The 15839-nt window shown below is 42.7% G+C and overlaps 1 protein-coding gene and 1 long non-coding RNA gene across 4 annotated transcripts in view; one reads left to right on the top strand and one right to left on the bottom strand.

Annotated features, from left to right (window-relative positions):
- Positions 1 to 10548, top strand: part of LOC134132868 (uncharacterized) — a 59991-nt gene extending 49443 nt beyond the window's left edge. The window contains exon 4 of the long non-coding RNA XR_009957061.1: positions 10456 to 10548. This is a non-coding gene — a long non-coding RNA (uncharacterized LOC134132868). The remainder of the gene's footprint in view (positions 1 to 10455) is intronic.
- cdkal1 (CDK5 regulatory subunit associated protein 1-like 1) overlaps positions 1 to 15839 on the bottom strand; it is a 168852-nt gene that overhangs the window by 9645 nt on the left and 143368 nt on the right. Inside the window, exons 13-16 of one of the 3 annotated variants that reach the window (XM_062565520.1) lie at positions 13644 to 13727; positions 10484 to 10648; positions 3163 to 3229; positions 445 to 1313 (exon numbers count right to left, since the gene is read on the bottom strand). In XM_062565520.1, coding sequence (XP_062421504.1) covers positions 1105 to 1313; positions 3163 to 3229; positions 10484 to 10648; positions 13644 to 13727 — 525 coding nt within the window. In that variant the 3' untranslated portion in view covers positions 445 to 1104. Of the gene's footprint in view, positions 1 to 444; positions 1314 to 3162; positions 3230 to 10483; positions 10649 to 13643; positions 13728 to 15839 lie in introns of those variants that run through there. The other 2 variants (XM_037454737.2, XM_062565521.1) reach the window with 2 other exon arrangements.

Genomic DNA, 15839 nt, shown 5'->3' with positions numbered 1-15839 from the left:
TCTGCTAAATTAATCATTGGAGGAAACTACAGTCACCATATCAGAGCAAAAACATGTACAGACACACACACGCACCCTCTGGCTCACAAGCAAGCTGAAAGCGCAACTTGAAGTTCATGCAGGGCATGTGTACAAACACACACACACACAAAGACAAAATTGCAGACATACTGACAGAAACACATGCAAGTGCAATGTGAAACATAAATTGGGGCATGAATAATTAACTGTCAGAACTATCAGAGCACGTTGGGACTCAACTGAAAACATACAGCCATTAGAAGGAAACACAAACGGACTCTATGCATGGAAACAACTGAAGGATGCAGAGGGCTGTACGGGACATGGAGCCCCCCCCCATACACGTGGTCAAGGAGTAAACTTTTACTGCATTTAATTATTAAATAAGTCGATCTATCGACATGTAATTTCACACTAGACAAATAGAGTTTTATTAATCTTTATTAAACAGTTTAAACAAAAAAAAACATCTGTCTTAATGACTCGGACTATGTCAACAACAAGTAGTTCACATATCAACAAGATATTGCATTTCAGGGTGGGATCACCTGACTTACAAGGAAGAGAAGAAAGGTCCACCTTCCCGTCTAGTGAGGTCTAGCACTGCAAACACTTTGTACCGACACAATCCTCAGAGGTGGCCATCACCTGCTGTACGATAGATCATATCGGGTGTGTGCTGATGAAGGATCTATAACGAGCATCAATCACAGCTCTGGGCATCGTCCAACAGTTACATCTAGGATGGGCACCTGCATTCTAAACACCAACGCAACTCAGCGTGCTGAAAAGTCACTTTCATCAAAATATGAGACAGAATATGAACTGTAAATGAATATTAAAACCAATAGTTGTATAAAAGGTGTCTGCTAGGTGTGTAAAGACTGGCTTTGCCTCCTTCAATGACCGTGAAGTCACTTTTTCCTCTCATTCGACTGTAGGTGTTACTTGCGTGTTACCACCAATCTCGCTTCTTTTTCTTCTTTGGGTCCATTCACCACCGAATGAGAGCACGTGCAGCATGTGGTGAGGGCACACGAGATATCACTGTTTTCACACTCTTAGACCATATGGCGCAGGCTCCTATTGGGTCACCGTCCCACCTCTCCTTGTTTGCAGTAACGCCATCAGTACACTTTCTCTATGACGAAGGCCAAGATGGCTGCTGCCAGAGTGAGCGCAACTGCCAGCTTCTTCAGTACTTCCCTTTCTAGGCTGTAGGAGCCGATCAACAAAACAGATGAAGAGGGCGTGGATGATGAAGGCTCGTGGATTCCATTCACAGCCGGTTCCTGTGGAGCCAAACACACAGAAACACAATTGAATGCGACTGAGATCATTAATTTCCCCCTAAACACCCTTTTAGACTTTAAACTTAGAAAGTTGTTACAAATAACACAAAAATGTATAAAAACTCCCATGCAAATATTTAGTAAATAGTTTTATACTGTACACGTCTAGTGCTCTTATTGTGAAAGGTAAGAACGGAGTGGATTGGAAAGGTTCTGCCTCTGTCAGCGTTGAAAGGAGTAATTCAGTTTGCAGTCCTAGATGGGATTATAGACGGAGCCGTTTTCTTACACTGTACTGTACATTCAGCACAATGTGATTGGTTGCCACCTTTCTTTGGTGCACCACTTTATGTAAAGAAAGCACGTAGAACTCCTTCCTACTGACGCTGAGTTAAATGTGAATACAACTGGCAACACACAGAATCGACCTCAAAGGGGCCGTCGTTCTCCCACACTTTTGGACCCTGCGTTCGCTGCAGCTTACAGCCCACGTTACGTCCATCATATTTAATGAGGGGATCACTCAGATCAAATCAACTGGCCCCAAATCAAACAGAGACTTGACAGACCGGCGATCCAACGAATGAGATGTCTGCAATCAGTGATTGTGCTTCGTCCTAATGTGTTGGACCATTAAAAAGACATCCGTAGCTGAAGAGATGTGACAGTGACAGGACGGGACACATCACTGCTGACAACAATTGGGCAGTAGAGTAGAAAGAGAAAAACCTCAGTGCACGAAGAGAAAGAACAAGACGACAGAGAAAAGTCTACAAAATCATATTCTATTTAGGTTCCTCATAAAATATCCATTTATTTGAGGTGGTATATGACTATGTGCCATGGATCATTGCTGCTGATTATTAATAATGCCACTGGATATCAGGATCAAGTGGCATCATTTAGGCAGCAGAGCTTTCATCTTCACGTTTTGTCCTCTCAAGCTTTGGTTTCTTTCCATCTGCTTTCCTTCCAAAACCAAGTTTCATTGGAAATTACCAAAACAACAATTAGAACAATTTTAAACGCCTGTAATTTAAATATTCTTGGGATTGGAGCCTTCATAAAGCCAGCTATTTGCTTATGCAAATGAATGCATTTCAATTATGACGCCATTAGCTCTGTGTGGAAAAGCAGCTAATGCAGTTTTCTAGTGATCCAATTATTACAAAGTGCCGTCTATTAAATCAAGCTGATGTTGATGAAGGTGCACTGCGATGCCGTTACGTGTGGGAGCTTAGGAGAAGTGAAAAGAATAAGGGTTAGCTTCCAATGTATGTAGAGCCACATCGTTTCTATAGGAAGTTTAACGACACATTCAATCACAAAAGACAATCAGAGTAGAAGTGTGTTAAGCAACAACTGCTTCTGGCTCATTGAAAACAACACTGAAAGCAGCTGAAGCTCTGATTCCATCTATAGGCAATAAAGATGGAAACACTGACTACTTTCTGGCTGACCTTCACCCTCCTTCAGTTGTATAGCACATTAATACACCTCCATGTTAATGTCCCACAGTGCAGACCTGATGTGCAGTTTTAAGCACAAACAAATAAATAACTACACAAAATGTTCTTTTACTTTGAACATGAAACAAGTGATGCTGGATGACCTTGTGGTGGTTCCTATACGTCTCCTCCTGCGTGACAGGTGGTAAAATTCCTTATCACTGCAGGGGTAAATTATGTGGGGCAATATTGAGCGATTGATTACCGGCCTTCTACAATAACCTTTAATCAAGTTCACTAGGGATAACAGAGAGGTTTGGCTTTGATATTTATCATAGGCAGATTGACTCGGAGCTCCCTCCCTACCTTTCAAGAATGTCCATAAAGTCTTGTTCACTGACCTTCTCCCTTTTTCTCTCTCCATGGATCACCAATGACAACGGTCTTGCTCTTCTCTTCACCCTCCTCCTTTTATTCAAAGGAGGATGCTTAGCCAATTCAAAGAATACTTTCTATCATTTCTGTCTGTGCCATTGAATTCATTTAAATTTCATTTAATTTGTGAGTAGACAATTCAGAAAAAAACACAAAATACATTAATATAGCATGTAGCTTTGAAATGCACTGTTCTTGTTAATATGCTATCACACGCAACCCTCCTCTTAGTGTGAGGGAGCAACGCAGCATCCGCTCGTCGTTCTAGTGGACGGCAAAACTTCTTCCAGCCTCAACTCATTTTTTACCATTTTCCTTTTGATTGCCAAAATGATATCCTAAATATATATTTTCTGTCTACTACCTGCGTGACTCCCTGTGAATGCAACACTGAAGCACAAACACATGGTTGCATATTGGCGTGTTACAGAGAGGAGGCTCACGCCTGCATAGCATCTGCACACATTGTCCCTGCTCCCCTGTCCTCTTGATGCTTGACAAAGCTGAATGTTTCCTGTTACCGGCCACAATGCATGATGGGTACTGTGACCAGCGACGCCTACGTGACACATCCAAAGGTCCCGTACAGTAACTACAGACAACAGCTGGAGGGAAAATCTAATTGACAGGGTCAGCGGGGGACTCGCTAATGTCGAACCTGATACGGCGTTTTGATGCTTGAGGTAACAATAAGGTGCTTTTTAGGAGGGTGGGTGGTGACAGCCGCGTCACCTCAGGTCCCCGTCATAGCGCATGGGCCGACTGGGACTGAGTCTATACTGTAAGAATGTGACCGGAATCCTTTGCATTCTTCTGTCAGCAGTTCAAATCACAAATAAGATCTCACCAGCGATAGACCCCCCCCACCCCCTCCCCCGAGGTTGCACTGTATGCCTTTTAACAGGTTTAAACGTTGGCTCATTTATTAAAAGGTGACTAATTAACTGTAAAAAGAAAAGGAGAAAAGCGGGTGGATTCATGACTGTTTGGATACAGGAATGAGAAAGATTTCCTGATAAGACATCAACGAAATTTCATTTTTGCTTGTTAGAACAGAATGAAGATATAACTGTATGCAAACCGATTTAAAAGAAATAGAGGTAGAAATTGATTAAGAGCAAAGGACTGGTGAAATTGAATACAAAGAGTTAATCTTGCTCCACGTTGACAGGCCAAGTATCTCTGCCCACCTCTTTCTCTGTCTCTCTGCAGGTGCCCTCTCACAATGGGGCGCCATCTAAAATCTGTTACTAGTGGGGAGGATAAGTGAAAATCCAGGTGCCTGTAGGTGCGTGTCAGCACAGTGGGAGAGAAGGGAGGAGAGAAGTGGATGAAAAGACAAAAACTGAGAAGACACGAGCGAACGGGGCAGAAGAAGATGTGGCTTCCAATGATCGCCCCCCCCCCCCCCTGCTAGCTGCCATAGTGAGTCCGTCCATATGTGTGTGAGACAGAGAGTGAGAGCGGATGTACGGGCAGGCCTGTAACTCGAGTATTCTTTTGTCAGTAATCCTCCTGAAACCCTCCACTGGGGGGGTCAGACGGGCCGGCACCGCAAGAGGGTTTTCCCTCGAGGTCGACAACTCTCAAACGTCTCTCTGATTCTTAAAAAACTCCTTCTGGTCGCCTGGTGCAGTCTCTCCGCCAACACACTGGCATAGTCACACACACACACACGCACACACACACACACACACACACACACACACACATCACGAGAGCCAGGAAGCACAATGCACAGTGGTCAAATGTCTCACATGATCCCCACCAGCTGTCAGCGTGGCTCTGGACACCAGAGACCATTGGAAGCGGTTTGTGTGTGTGACTCTGTAACCGGCTCCTTAGTCACGGGTGATTGGACAAAGCCACAGTGACAATCACAATGAGCCGCAGTCACACTTTCAACATGGCAGGATGGGAGGGGATTGAGAGTGACTACAAGTCATATTTCTGATACAAATGAGTTTCTTTCTTAGAACTCGATGCAACTTGAAAAGAGTAATGATAAAAAACTTGTGTCATGCTCGGTCTCTCTTTTTTTTGTCATGTACATAAATTTCCTCCGATGCTACAGTGAAATGATCTAACACTACAGTGTAAGTGTGTAAAACTAAACAACATAGTGTGGCTTGTGCCTGATTCATTTTCACCCTAAACGCAACTTGAAAATGCAAAATCCAATAAAAATAATGCTGTCCTCAGAGCATGAGAATAGAAACCAATATCTACATCTCTATCGAGCACAAAGCAACTGGAGAGTGAGAAACAGCGTCAGGCTGTTTTCTAACAGCTATTAAATGTGGCGTTAGCGTGCTGTTTTACTGCCTTTAACTGCTTTGTGTTTGTGACACTTGGCACACGTCACACATAAACATCACGGCCTATACAATAGTGCCTTTAATGTGATTTATAGACATTATCCCAAACATTCTCTTATAAGCGGTTTCCTGATCCATCTAAAAAAATGTGATACTGACACTAAATCTGTCACCAAATTGAATCACTGGACTGTTAAACACCCAAAATCCCAAAATACTTAAAGACGCCAGTGTGCCTGCTGCCATGTGGGAACCACGGCATCTTCCTGTAGGCACCACACTGATTAAAACAACTCCCTCTCTCCTGCTCGCACACATCCTTTTTTAAATTGTACTTGATGCACACGTTGTGTATTAGAAAGTGTATACTGTGCATATCCATACACCTCACTACATAACAAAGTATACTCTACCCTCATTAAACACACACATACCCACACTAACAAAGATGTACCAACGCGTCGCCTCGCCAATTTCCACCAACAGTTAACTAAATACAGAAGAACAATGAATGTGTGCACGTTGAGGTGCTAGGTGTGCATGGCACACACACACACACACACACAGGTGCATCCCAACACTGACAAATGTAAGTAAGCAAAGACAATCATCCCCGTAATCTATAGTAGTGAATGAAATTAGCTCGGTTAAAGAATGTTGCAGAGTAAACGCTAGCCTTAAACTATCGAGATAATGAGAGAACAGAACTTCTACCTAACCTCTGGAGGTGGGCCTTATTATGTCGCACATTAAGTTAAAAACTTGTATGGTTCAATCAAATAAGAAATGCTATTACAACCCAATGAAGTGCTGAGACATACTGTTGTTTAGACAGCATGTTTAGCTTCAGAGAATGCTCTAAGTGGAAATGAAATACAAAGCCATCGGTGATTCAACAGCTTAAGAACATCTTTTTCAACACTTTCGTGCTTCGTGCTTTGTTATTTACGTCTTCTAGCTGTGGTTTTAAAGTAAACTCGTGGCAAAGGGTATTTAAAACCCTCTGACATGTCAAATAAACACTCGGCATGTTGAGTCAGAATACTGAAAACAGCCTGATATTGAAAGGCCTTAACATTCATTCATTAGTTAGTGTGACTTTGGGTCTTCAACTGCATGAAATGTTTAGAGTAGCTATGCCTGCTGCTTTGAAGAGTATTTTCTATTAAGAGTAAACTAAGTCATGCAAAGTCAAACCTTTTACATTATAAATCGTTAAAAAAAATTCAAAAGGAAGATTTGAGAGGATTTCATGGATCTGATCGGGAACGACGACTCAATCTGGGATTTCTGTTCTTTTGTTCCCGATAATACAGACGGCAACGTGATTTGTGCACAACGCAACATCAAAGCAGCAATCCTCAACAGTTGCATGTCAGGACGGAGCTGCTCGACTGTTTGGTGTGAAAAGAGTGTGTTGGTTTGTGTTGTCTACATGACGATTATATGCATCCAGCAGCCATTCTCCACGATAACCGAAGGGGGCTGTGCATTGTTGTATACGTGTCCATAACTGTGTGTGTGTGTGTGTGTGTGCACAAACGCTTTATTTTGCCAACAGACCTAGTGTGTGTGACTGTGTGACTCTGTAAATGTTGTGTAAGCACTATGATGCAAACTACCAGCAATCCCACCCACTCAGCCTCTATTAAAATACAAAGATACTATTTTACATCTACCACATTCATGCTGAGTAAAACACACACACACAAGCTAGATGAGCTGATTCACAACAGAATTGTGAGGACAGAGGAGCAAGAGGTAAAAGGAAGAAATACAAAATGAAACAATGACCCAGGACACAAAAACAAAGGAGGCGGCAATGGAAGAAAAGAAAAACCGAGCCACGTGGGGGGAAACGTGAACACAAGCCCCAGAGAAAAGAAAATGAAATTTCACTTCCACTTTCATCTTTTCTTGTTTTTCTGTCAATTTGTGGTCATGGAAGCACTTTGTTCACTACTCGTGTTCCTTGCCTAGCTCGCTCCTTTTTCTATTCCGTCTTTCATACCAACTCTCAATTTGCTGTCTTGTGAAAGGAGCAGAGCCGTTATCTCCCCCTTTCCTGTTCCGTCTCCTTCAGAAAGTATGCCGTGAAAAGAAGTGATTATTGGGTGGCACTCAAGCTGCTTTTCTGTCTCCTGATCTCTCGTCTACCTTGCTCTCTTTTCCTTTCACTCTTGTTTCATTTTTTGGCTTCTCTCACATACAAACCCCCTCGTCTTCTATCATTTAATTTCATCTGAGGACGAGGACTGGCGAAGATACTTTCTATTTTTCCTTCCTCCGCCGTGCTGCTGAGTGCTTTCTTGGCTATTGTGTCCCACTAAAAGACTCATTACTGTCCTTCCCCAGAGTGCTGTTTCTGTGCATAAAGGGCCGACAGCTCGAGAGGTAGAGAGCGAGTAAGAAAGAGAAACCCAAGAGATGTCATTCATGTCAATAAATACAAATTCCTCTCACTAGAAAACCTTGGTCTTGTCTTGGTGGAGTGGAATGGCCAAAACACATAATGAACACGCTGTGCTGAATAAAGGGATGATGGAAGGCTGCACACGGACAAAGAGCAGTGTGCCATTAGGTCACCATGAATCCATCCTCTCTGCTCATCCAGCAATCCATCATTTCTGCACCTGTCAATGTATTCACACATGCATCTATTCACCTGCTCATCCTGTCCCACATATACATTCCAATATATGTGTGCACTTTCAAATCCAACCTTCCACAATCCACACAAGCGCTTACATGTCACTCTTCTATACATCTATCCATCAATGTGTCCAACCACACATCTGGCAGTAGTGCAACCCTCTCTCTCTCTCTCTCTCTCCAGAAATGATAGATCTCTCACTTTGTATGGATATTATAGACCTTAGTGGGTTCCTCTGCCTATCCAATCAACCACTTATCTACCACTCTCGTGTTCTCACTTCCTCTTACGGCGCTTCTCTGCATCTCAGACGAAACGGCAAAGCTCAGACCCTGTCCTTCCGTCAGCTACTCAGCTATCCAAACCTCATGACGCAACCTCTCTGCTGGCCTTTTATTCTTCTGTTTTTCTCTCGCTCTCCGGTAATTATAGATTCTGCTGTAAGACCCGGGGGTGAGCATCGAATCATCCATTCATCTCACGTACACATTGAGCTCAGTGTGTGGCGGACTCACACAGAGACCCACAAAAATATATGGTCTTCAATGTGTGTAGGCCGGCCAGCAACCAGTGTGTGTGTGTGTGTGTCTGTGTCTGTGTGTGTGTTTGCTAGTGCTGGATCCAACTAAATGCAGTTGTGTCCGTGCAGATTTTCAAACCGGTTCACTTAGAATAATAATAATAATAAAAAAAGGTACATATTCTGGACACACGGCTGTCAAGGACATCACACGTAGCAGAGAGCTGTACAATAAGTGTGTCTGTGTGTGTGTAGCAAATACTGATGTGTTTCCAAGCCATTAGGTCACTTATCTATTAGCGTTGTGCTCCCACTGCCACTCCGGTGTCATTAAAAGCTGAAGATGGTGGTCGAGGACTATGGATTACAAATCATCAGCAGCATCACAGGAGATCACTTAATTTAATAATATGTTAATTGCCAATATGCAGAGACAAGCACTCATTATATTTAGCAAACCCTGATACACCTCAGTATTTCATCACACACACTGCTCCGCCACTCAACCTCGTCTGCAACCTACACAAAGGGATTATATGATCTATTCAGCTATTGGCGTTATGAACAAATATATATAACAAAGTTTTACATTTTCTTATTTAAGGTTTAATTACTACCTCACCCCCATTTTGGGGGGGGGGGGGTGCAAGTGTGTATGGGTTGGGCTGCAGACCTTATGAAGCGAGGTCTAGTACCCGCAGCTGAACTTCTCAGTGCTGAGTGACATCAGGCCGCTGGCCTTGTTTTTATCTAATTTTCTGTCACCAAATCTCCCCCCCCCCCCCCCCCCTTTTAACCCCCTCCTCCCCTCTGTCTGGCAGTAAAGGCTGATGGAGTGTGAAATTAGAAAGTGTATCATATTCTGCTCTGTGGCTCCATGTCCTGAGCCATAAGCTACAGCTAGTCGGACGGAAAAATAACATGCAGTGAAACAGAGACATTTACATGGTGTGTGTGTGTGTGTGTGTGTGTGTGTGTGTGTATGTGTGTGTGTGTGTGTGTCTGTGTGTGTGTGCGTGTGTGTGTTGGCAAAGGACAGTTTAGCCAGCCAAAGCTTATCTTAAATTACTTATCTCATGCCTGATTGACTGAGCTTTTCCGAAAAGAAAAGGATTCAAAATGTGGACACACAAACACACCTAAATAGTTTCTGACTGAACAAAATCTGAATGGCCTGTTGTAAATAAAACCTCCTTTCATCCCCTGAAAAAAGAAAAAAAACATCTGGTGGATGCATATGCACTCTCACTCACACACACACACACACACACACGCACACACACACACACACACACACACACACACACACACACACACACACACACACACACACTACATGGGTTACTGATTTAAAGTTGCTAAATATTGTAAACAAATCCCAACCCGTATATTTTAAGTGAAAACTCCATCCTCCAAACTATTTAATATTTTTTTAAACAATTTACTGAATAAAATATTTTGGGTATACTAATGTAATCTTTGATCCGTGATCTGATGTCTTTGTATTTGATCAACAGGTCGGGTCGCCTTGTCTTGGGTTTGATGATTTCCTGATGATTCCTTTATGGTTCATATTCTATATAATATAATATATCTTAGCTGTAGTTAAATGTATTCTCTACATGTTATTCCACCGTCACATGCCAGTTACAGCTGAGGCATCTGTGAGCGCATGCATGAATCATAAGTACATTTTGATTTACTGACCTGTAGCATTTTGTTGAAATAAAAATACTTAATGCGTGCATTTGACTGTGTTTGTATGCAGGTGCACATGCACACGCGTGTGTTTTTACCTGCATCAAGCCGGACACCTCTCCCTTCTGAAGCGGTTTGGCAATGGACGCAGTGAAGGGCTTACTGTCTTCTACGGGTCGGCCTTTCAGGAAGTGCTTTCCCGCCTCGTAGATGTCCACCTCAATCATCTTCCCTTTGAACTCTGCCCTCTTTGGCACCAGCACCTGCAAACCAAGAACCACACATTGTAACATATCACTGTAAATGTGAACAAGCCCCGCCCCCTTAAACAACAAGGAGTCATTGATCAACATTTGGGATTCCATTCACTGTAGTGGTAACTGTACGTGAGCAGAGGGGACATACATTCACCAACTTGCTCAATCACGTCATTAGTACAACTATACTTTGTATAAAATAATTATAATAATAATAAAATAATCAACCCACTACAATTCCCCACATCTGTCGATTACATATTCAATTAACTGCTGCTCTTAATTGGTTTTCCCAATGCTCTCCCATGTTGTTATTCAGCCAGTTCCTGCTTACAAAAACCCCAGGGCTGTGTTTCTAGTTCCATTTATTGAAGCCCTCAAGGTCAAAAACTATGGCAACAGCTGGGAGATGAACCATTGGGATTTGCTGTTTTGTCTTATTATTTCACCATGGCAACTATACATCTCAACAGGAAGGAAAAGAAAACCAAGAGGTATAATCACGGCCTTGCTTAAATGGAAATGGTTCTTAATGGCTTACCTCAGTAAATAAAGATCAAATGGAAATGTTTTTCGTTCAAACAAACATCACAGATTGACAATGAAGTACGGCGTTCACGTACTGATTTAATTATTTGGGCTGGATCTTCATTTAGAATTATCTCCTGTAAAAATACTTCTATTGATGGGATTTAAAACCGTAGCCAGCAACTAAAGTAAAGGGTTTCTTTAACCTACCTATGTTGTGATTTATTGCATTTCCCAAATGAAAAGGGTGGTATATTTTTCTTTTTAAATTATTAAACAAATTAAAGAAATTAAATGTGCGCAATAATTGAAAAATGAAGAAAATAATGGGATCATTTATTAAAGCTGGGGCCAGGCGGAGCAGGGGGGCTACATGCTGACTCAGATCATCTGAGGCTCTCAGAGTAGCTGCTCAACTGGTGGAAGGCGCCTTACTGCTGGAATGGCGGGAGGGAGCCGGCTCAGTGTTAATTTGTCAGTCTTTATCCAGCTGGTGGAATATGATCGGAGGGCCAGACACACACACACACACACACACACACACACACACACACAGCCAGTGCCACACCTGCCTGATCAACACACCTGCTGCTCGACACTCTGGCCACTGCGAGGGTGTGTGTGTTTTTAGGTAGACTGCAACCAGGCAGAGGTGTGTGTGTGTGTGTGTGTGTGTGTGTGTGTGCGTGTAGGTGAGGGTCATTTGAGGCCCATTACAGGGTGATTAAATGATGAAAGACCTTGTCCGATTTCATTGGAGCCCCCCCTCTGACTCCCCCGCTGAACCATGAACACACACACACACACACACACACTGTGTGCCTATTATAGCCGTCAGGACAGAAATCCGTCTGATGGTGTAAAAGTGAAACTAGGCCATTTGTTCACAGTCACACTTCTCTACCTCTCTACCTCCCCCCCCCCCTCTCCACCTTCTTTGGTCCCTCGTCTCACAACTGCTTTCATTTCTTTCCTGATGCTTTACTTCCCATTTTACTCCCTCTATGTAAATCTCTATGCTATATATTCTTATTTCTGTCTTTGTGTTGCTGACACATCTGGATCTGCCCTCTGAGGATCAATTAAGTATTTTCTTTCCCACGCTACTGTCACCCTGTTCTTCCTCCTCCATTAAATCTGTGGGACGCGTCATCCAGCGCGATAGACGTCGATGATTGACTCAATGTCCACGTGTGACGCCATTGCAGCGCCGGAGAATAATCCCCATATGGGACGTGAGTCAGACGTCATGTGTATGTGCTGTGGATTGTAGACACATGGCTTGGGGGGGTTCTCCTTGGGGGGACAGATTCAAGAACCTTTAGGTACAAAGTTTCCTGTCAGAGTGTGATTTAGGAGTGCGTGCTGAACACCTGATGTCCCAAAGAAACAGGAGAAGGAAAACATCAAACAAGTCAACGTGACTTCCTCTGGACTTTATAAAGTCAATGGAGACACGTGACGTGCATGCCTGCATGTGCAGAAATGCACGTCACAACACACGCATGAACCGAGTGACACTTGTAACTTAGGTTTATAGCCTGCAGAAGGAGGAGCAAGGGAGGAGAAGTGGGGGGGGGGAGTGGAAGGGAGGAAAAATTATTGCCATCTCCTGCCCTCCCTTCTAATAAAAAGCATAACTTCAAACATGTTTCTGATGATGGTTAAAGCAGGAGGAAATTGATTTATTTGAAGATGTTTTAAAGTGACTTTTCACAGGTTGAGAGAGGCTCTTTGAAGCCATACAGATGTGTGTGTGTGTGTGTGTGTGTGTGTGTGTGTGTGTGTGTGTGTGTGTGTAGGATGGGATGTGCATGTCTTTAGGGCTGACCTTAATGTTAGTACTGTTAAAAAAAAGCTAAAAAGTTCTGCTGCTATCAGCAGCCAAACGCTCTCATGACCACCGCAGGGTGTGTGTGTGTGTGTGTGTGTGTGTGTGTGTGTGTGTGTTAAAGTCAACCTACTTCAGTCAATACAAGCTTAAGCTTCTGACACCTGCTGTGAGTGCTGTGTGACATGCAAAGCAAAGCTTATGACCTGATTTACTAAATGTGAAAATGAGGCAGCGTTGGATTAGCTTCATTTTCATCTAACAGATTCATGTTCTGCTTTTCTCAACATGTGTTTGATGATAGATTGAGTTTGTAGACCAACTGTAAGGATTCATCATTAAAGCTTCCTCATTGTCCTTCAGATGGTTTTGATATCCGTACCAGCCAGAGCAACTTAGTCTCATCGCTGAAAGTTATATAACAATTAATATCATTTTTATCTATAATTACCTCTACCGTTAAATACAACATAAGAGTAGATTTAACAGTAGTTTTTCTTTGGGTCATTTAAATATGTTTGGTGAATTCTAAATGACAGGTAACACATGTTGGTCTTGATTGTGTAGTGCTGGTGAAAGACGTGTGTGTCCACTAGAATATGCGTCCAAGTCATTTATTACTGTTTATTTAAATGCTTTTACCTGTTCGTAGAACTTGTTGTGAGACACATAGTATTGAGCATCAAATGATTCCTCCGTCACCAGCACGCGCTGCCTCTCCCCCACCTGCACACAGCGGGAAAGAGACAGGAAACACAATCAAACACATGGAACATCTGCCTTTCATGCAGCATGTGGGCAAATGTTTTGTGTTTTGTGAGTCCGTCCTCAGCCAAATGATCACCAGAACCTACGGAACCGGGTCTGCTCGTCACCCTTCACCTGCTCACACATACTGCTTATAGGATTTTACCATATTTTAAAAAGAAGACTACATGTCCAATGAATAAAGTGCATTTATAAGCACGGCTCCACTACATTTGGTATACAAGCTGGAACACTTCTCTTCTGTACAATAGTTATGTGACATAATAATAATAAGAACAATATGCTTCCATTCATCAAAATCCCAATTGAATCAAAGTTTTCCACTTCCAGGATTTTTTGTGTTTTCTGTTCATCCTTCAATTATAATCTCAAGGTTCCACAGAACTTTACTTTTAGCGCTTTTATTGAGAGGATAGTGAATATTATTAAACAGAGTTCTTTACAAAAAAGAGAACTGAAAAACCTCAGGCTACAACTCAAAGAGTACAGACTATTCTGGAAATCAAATAGATGTCCTTTCAATCAGAGCATTTTGTGTGGGACACAAAGAAGCGTTTTGTAGACTCAAAGACGGAGAGAGAACTAAAGCCACCTAAGAAGTGACATCCACATTAAATATAACGCCCATATTAAAAAAGTATGGAAGTAAATCTGTGCCATCGGGGGTTGAAATAAAAAGTTGATTGAATTTCTAGCACTGAATATTTATGCATTGAAATTATGTACCTGAATGTTTTTCAACATTAAAACACCGCAAAAAAATTCAACCTAAAAAAAAAAAATGTTGAAATATTCGAAATGGAGGCTACAATATTCAACCGCAAAAAATTCAACCTTGGCACACCAATATGCGGAGGCTACAATATTCAACCCAAATAAATTCAACCTTGGCACACAAACATCCGGGACACTAAGGTAGAGCCATCGATTCTAGATTCAAGATCAGGAGCGTGCGTCAAGCTGAAGGAGCGAGCACCCAAAACACCTTCAGCTTCGGATTGTATCCATGTCCAATAATAACGGGACTTTAACTCTTCTTCATGTCATCAGTGTGGTTTGTGTCTGTAAGATTCCGTAATAGACAGCTGACATTTGTACATTAACAGACTGTGTTGGACATGAACTAAGCGGAAGTTAAACGAGAGCGTACAGCCGCTCACAATACGCCTCTTCTTCTAGTTTTGAATTCATTTAATGATGCTGAGATCCTTCGACAAGCTGTTAGGAGTGATTGGCGGAGTTTTGAAAACCAGGAACGCGCTTGAAGAGGCAGATGAGCCGCTGTATCGTAGTGGGGGGGGGGGCAGCGGCAGCGGCTTTAACGGAGCGCGCAGACGCATAAACCCGACAGGACATGCAGGAATAACCGCAGTAGCGTCGGTGGAAGGATCCTTTTTCACAGCGGCACAAGCCGATCTCAGTTGGGTATTAAGCGACATTCAAAGTCCACGTAACGTTAAATGAGTCTTCATGACCATGGGTAAACTTTATTGAGGATCTGGCACAACACAGCGACCTGCAAGTAGCGCAGAGTCTTACATAAAGGGATGTACGTCTTAATGCGAGGCTTTAGAATTTATCTCAAAGGGATCCTGTATTTGCTCATAAAGTCTGAAACGAGAACCCATTTTTCAGTGACGGTGTTACGTGCCTACTGGTTTTTGAACTACTGGTTTGGCTACGGGTGCGTGTTTGTTTTCCCCCGGTGTTACGTGCCTACTGGTTTTTGAACTACTGGTTTGGCTACGGGTGCGTGTTTGTTTCCCCCCGGCAGGCAGGTGTTGTCTGCCTCCGTCACTTGAGTCGTCACACATTTGCAAACATATTGTTCTGAAAATGTTCAAAAATGCATCCCATATCCATTGCAGCGATTACGATTGTATAAGTGAGCACTACGTCACTGCCACGTATGAAGAAATACATAAAAGAACATTTATTAAAAGTCCGCCACAACCGGGATTCGAACAGTGTCGCGCAAAATAACGTAGTGCCACAGAGCGGCTGTGCTACCCACTCGGCCAACCGAGCTTAATCGATTACAGTTGATTTGTATAATTTAATAGAGTTGTA

This window comes from Pungitius pungitius, chromosome 11 (genome assembly GCF_949316345.1).
Source record: "Pungitius pungitius chromosome 11, fPunPun2.1, whole genome shotgun sequence".
Classification (NCBI taxonomy): domain Eukaryota; kingdom Metazoa; phylum Chordata; class Actinopteri; order Perciformes; family Gasterosteidae; genus Pungitius; species Pungitius pungitius.
This window is presented reverse-complemented; position numbering and strand designations above follow the sequence as displayed.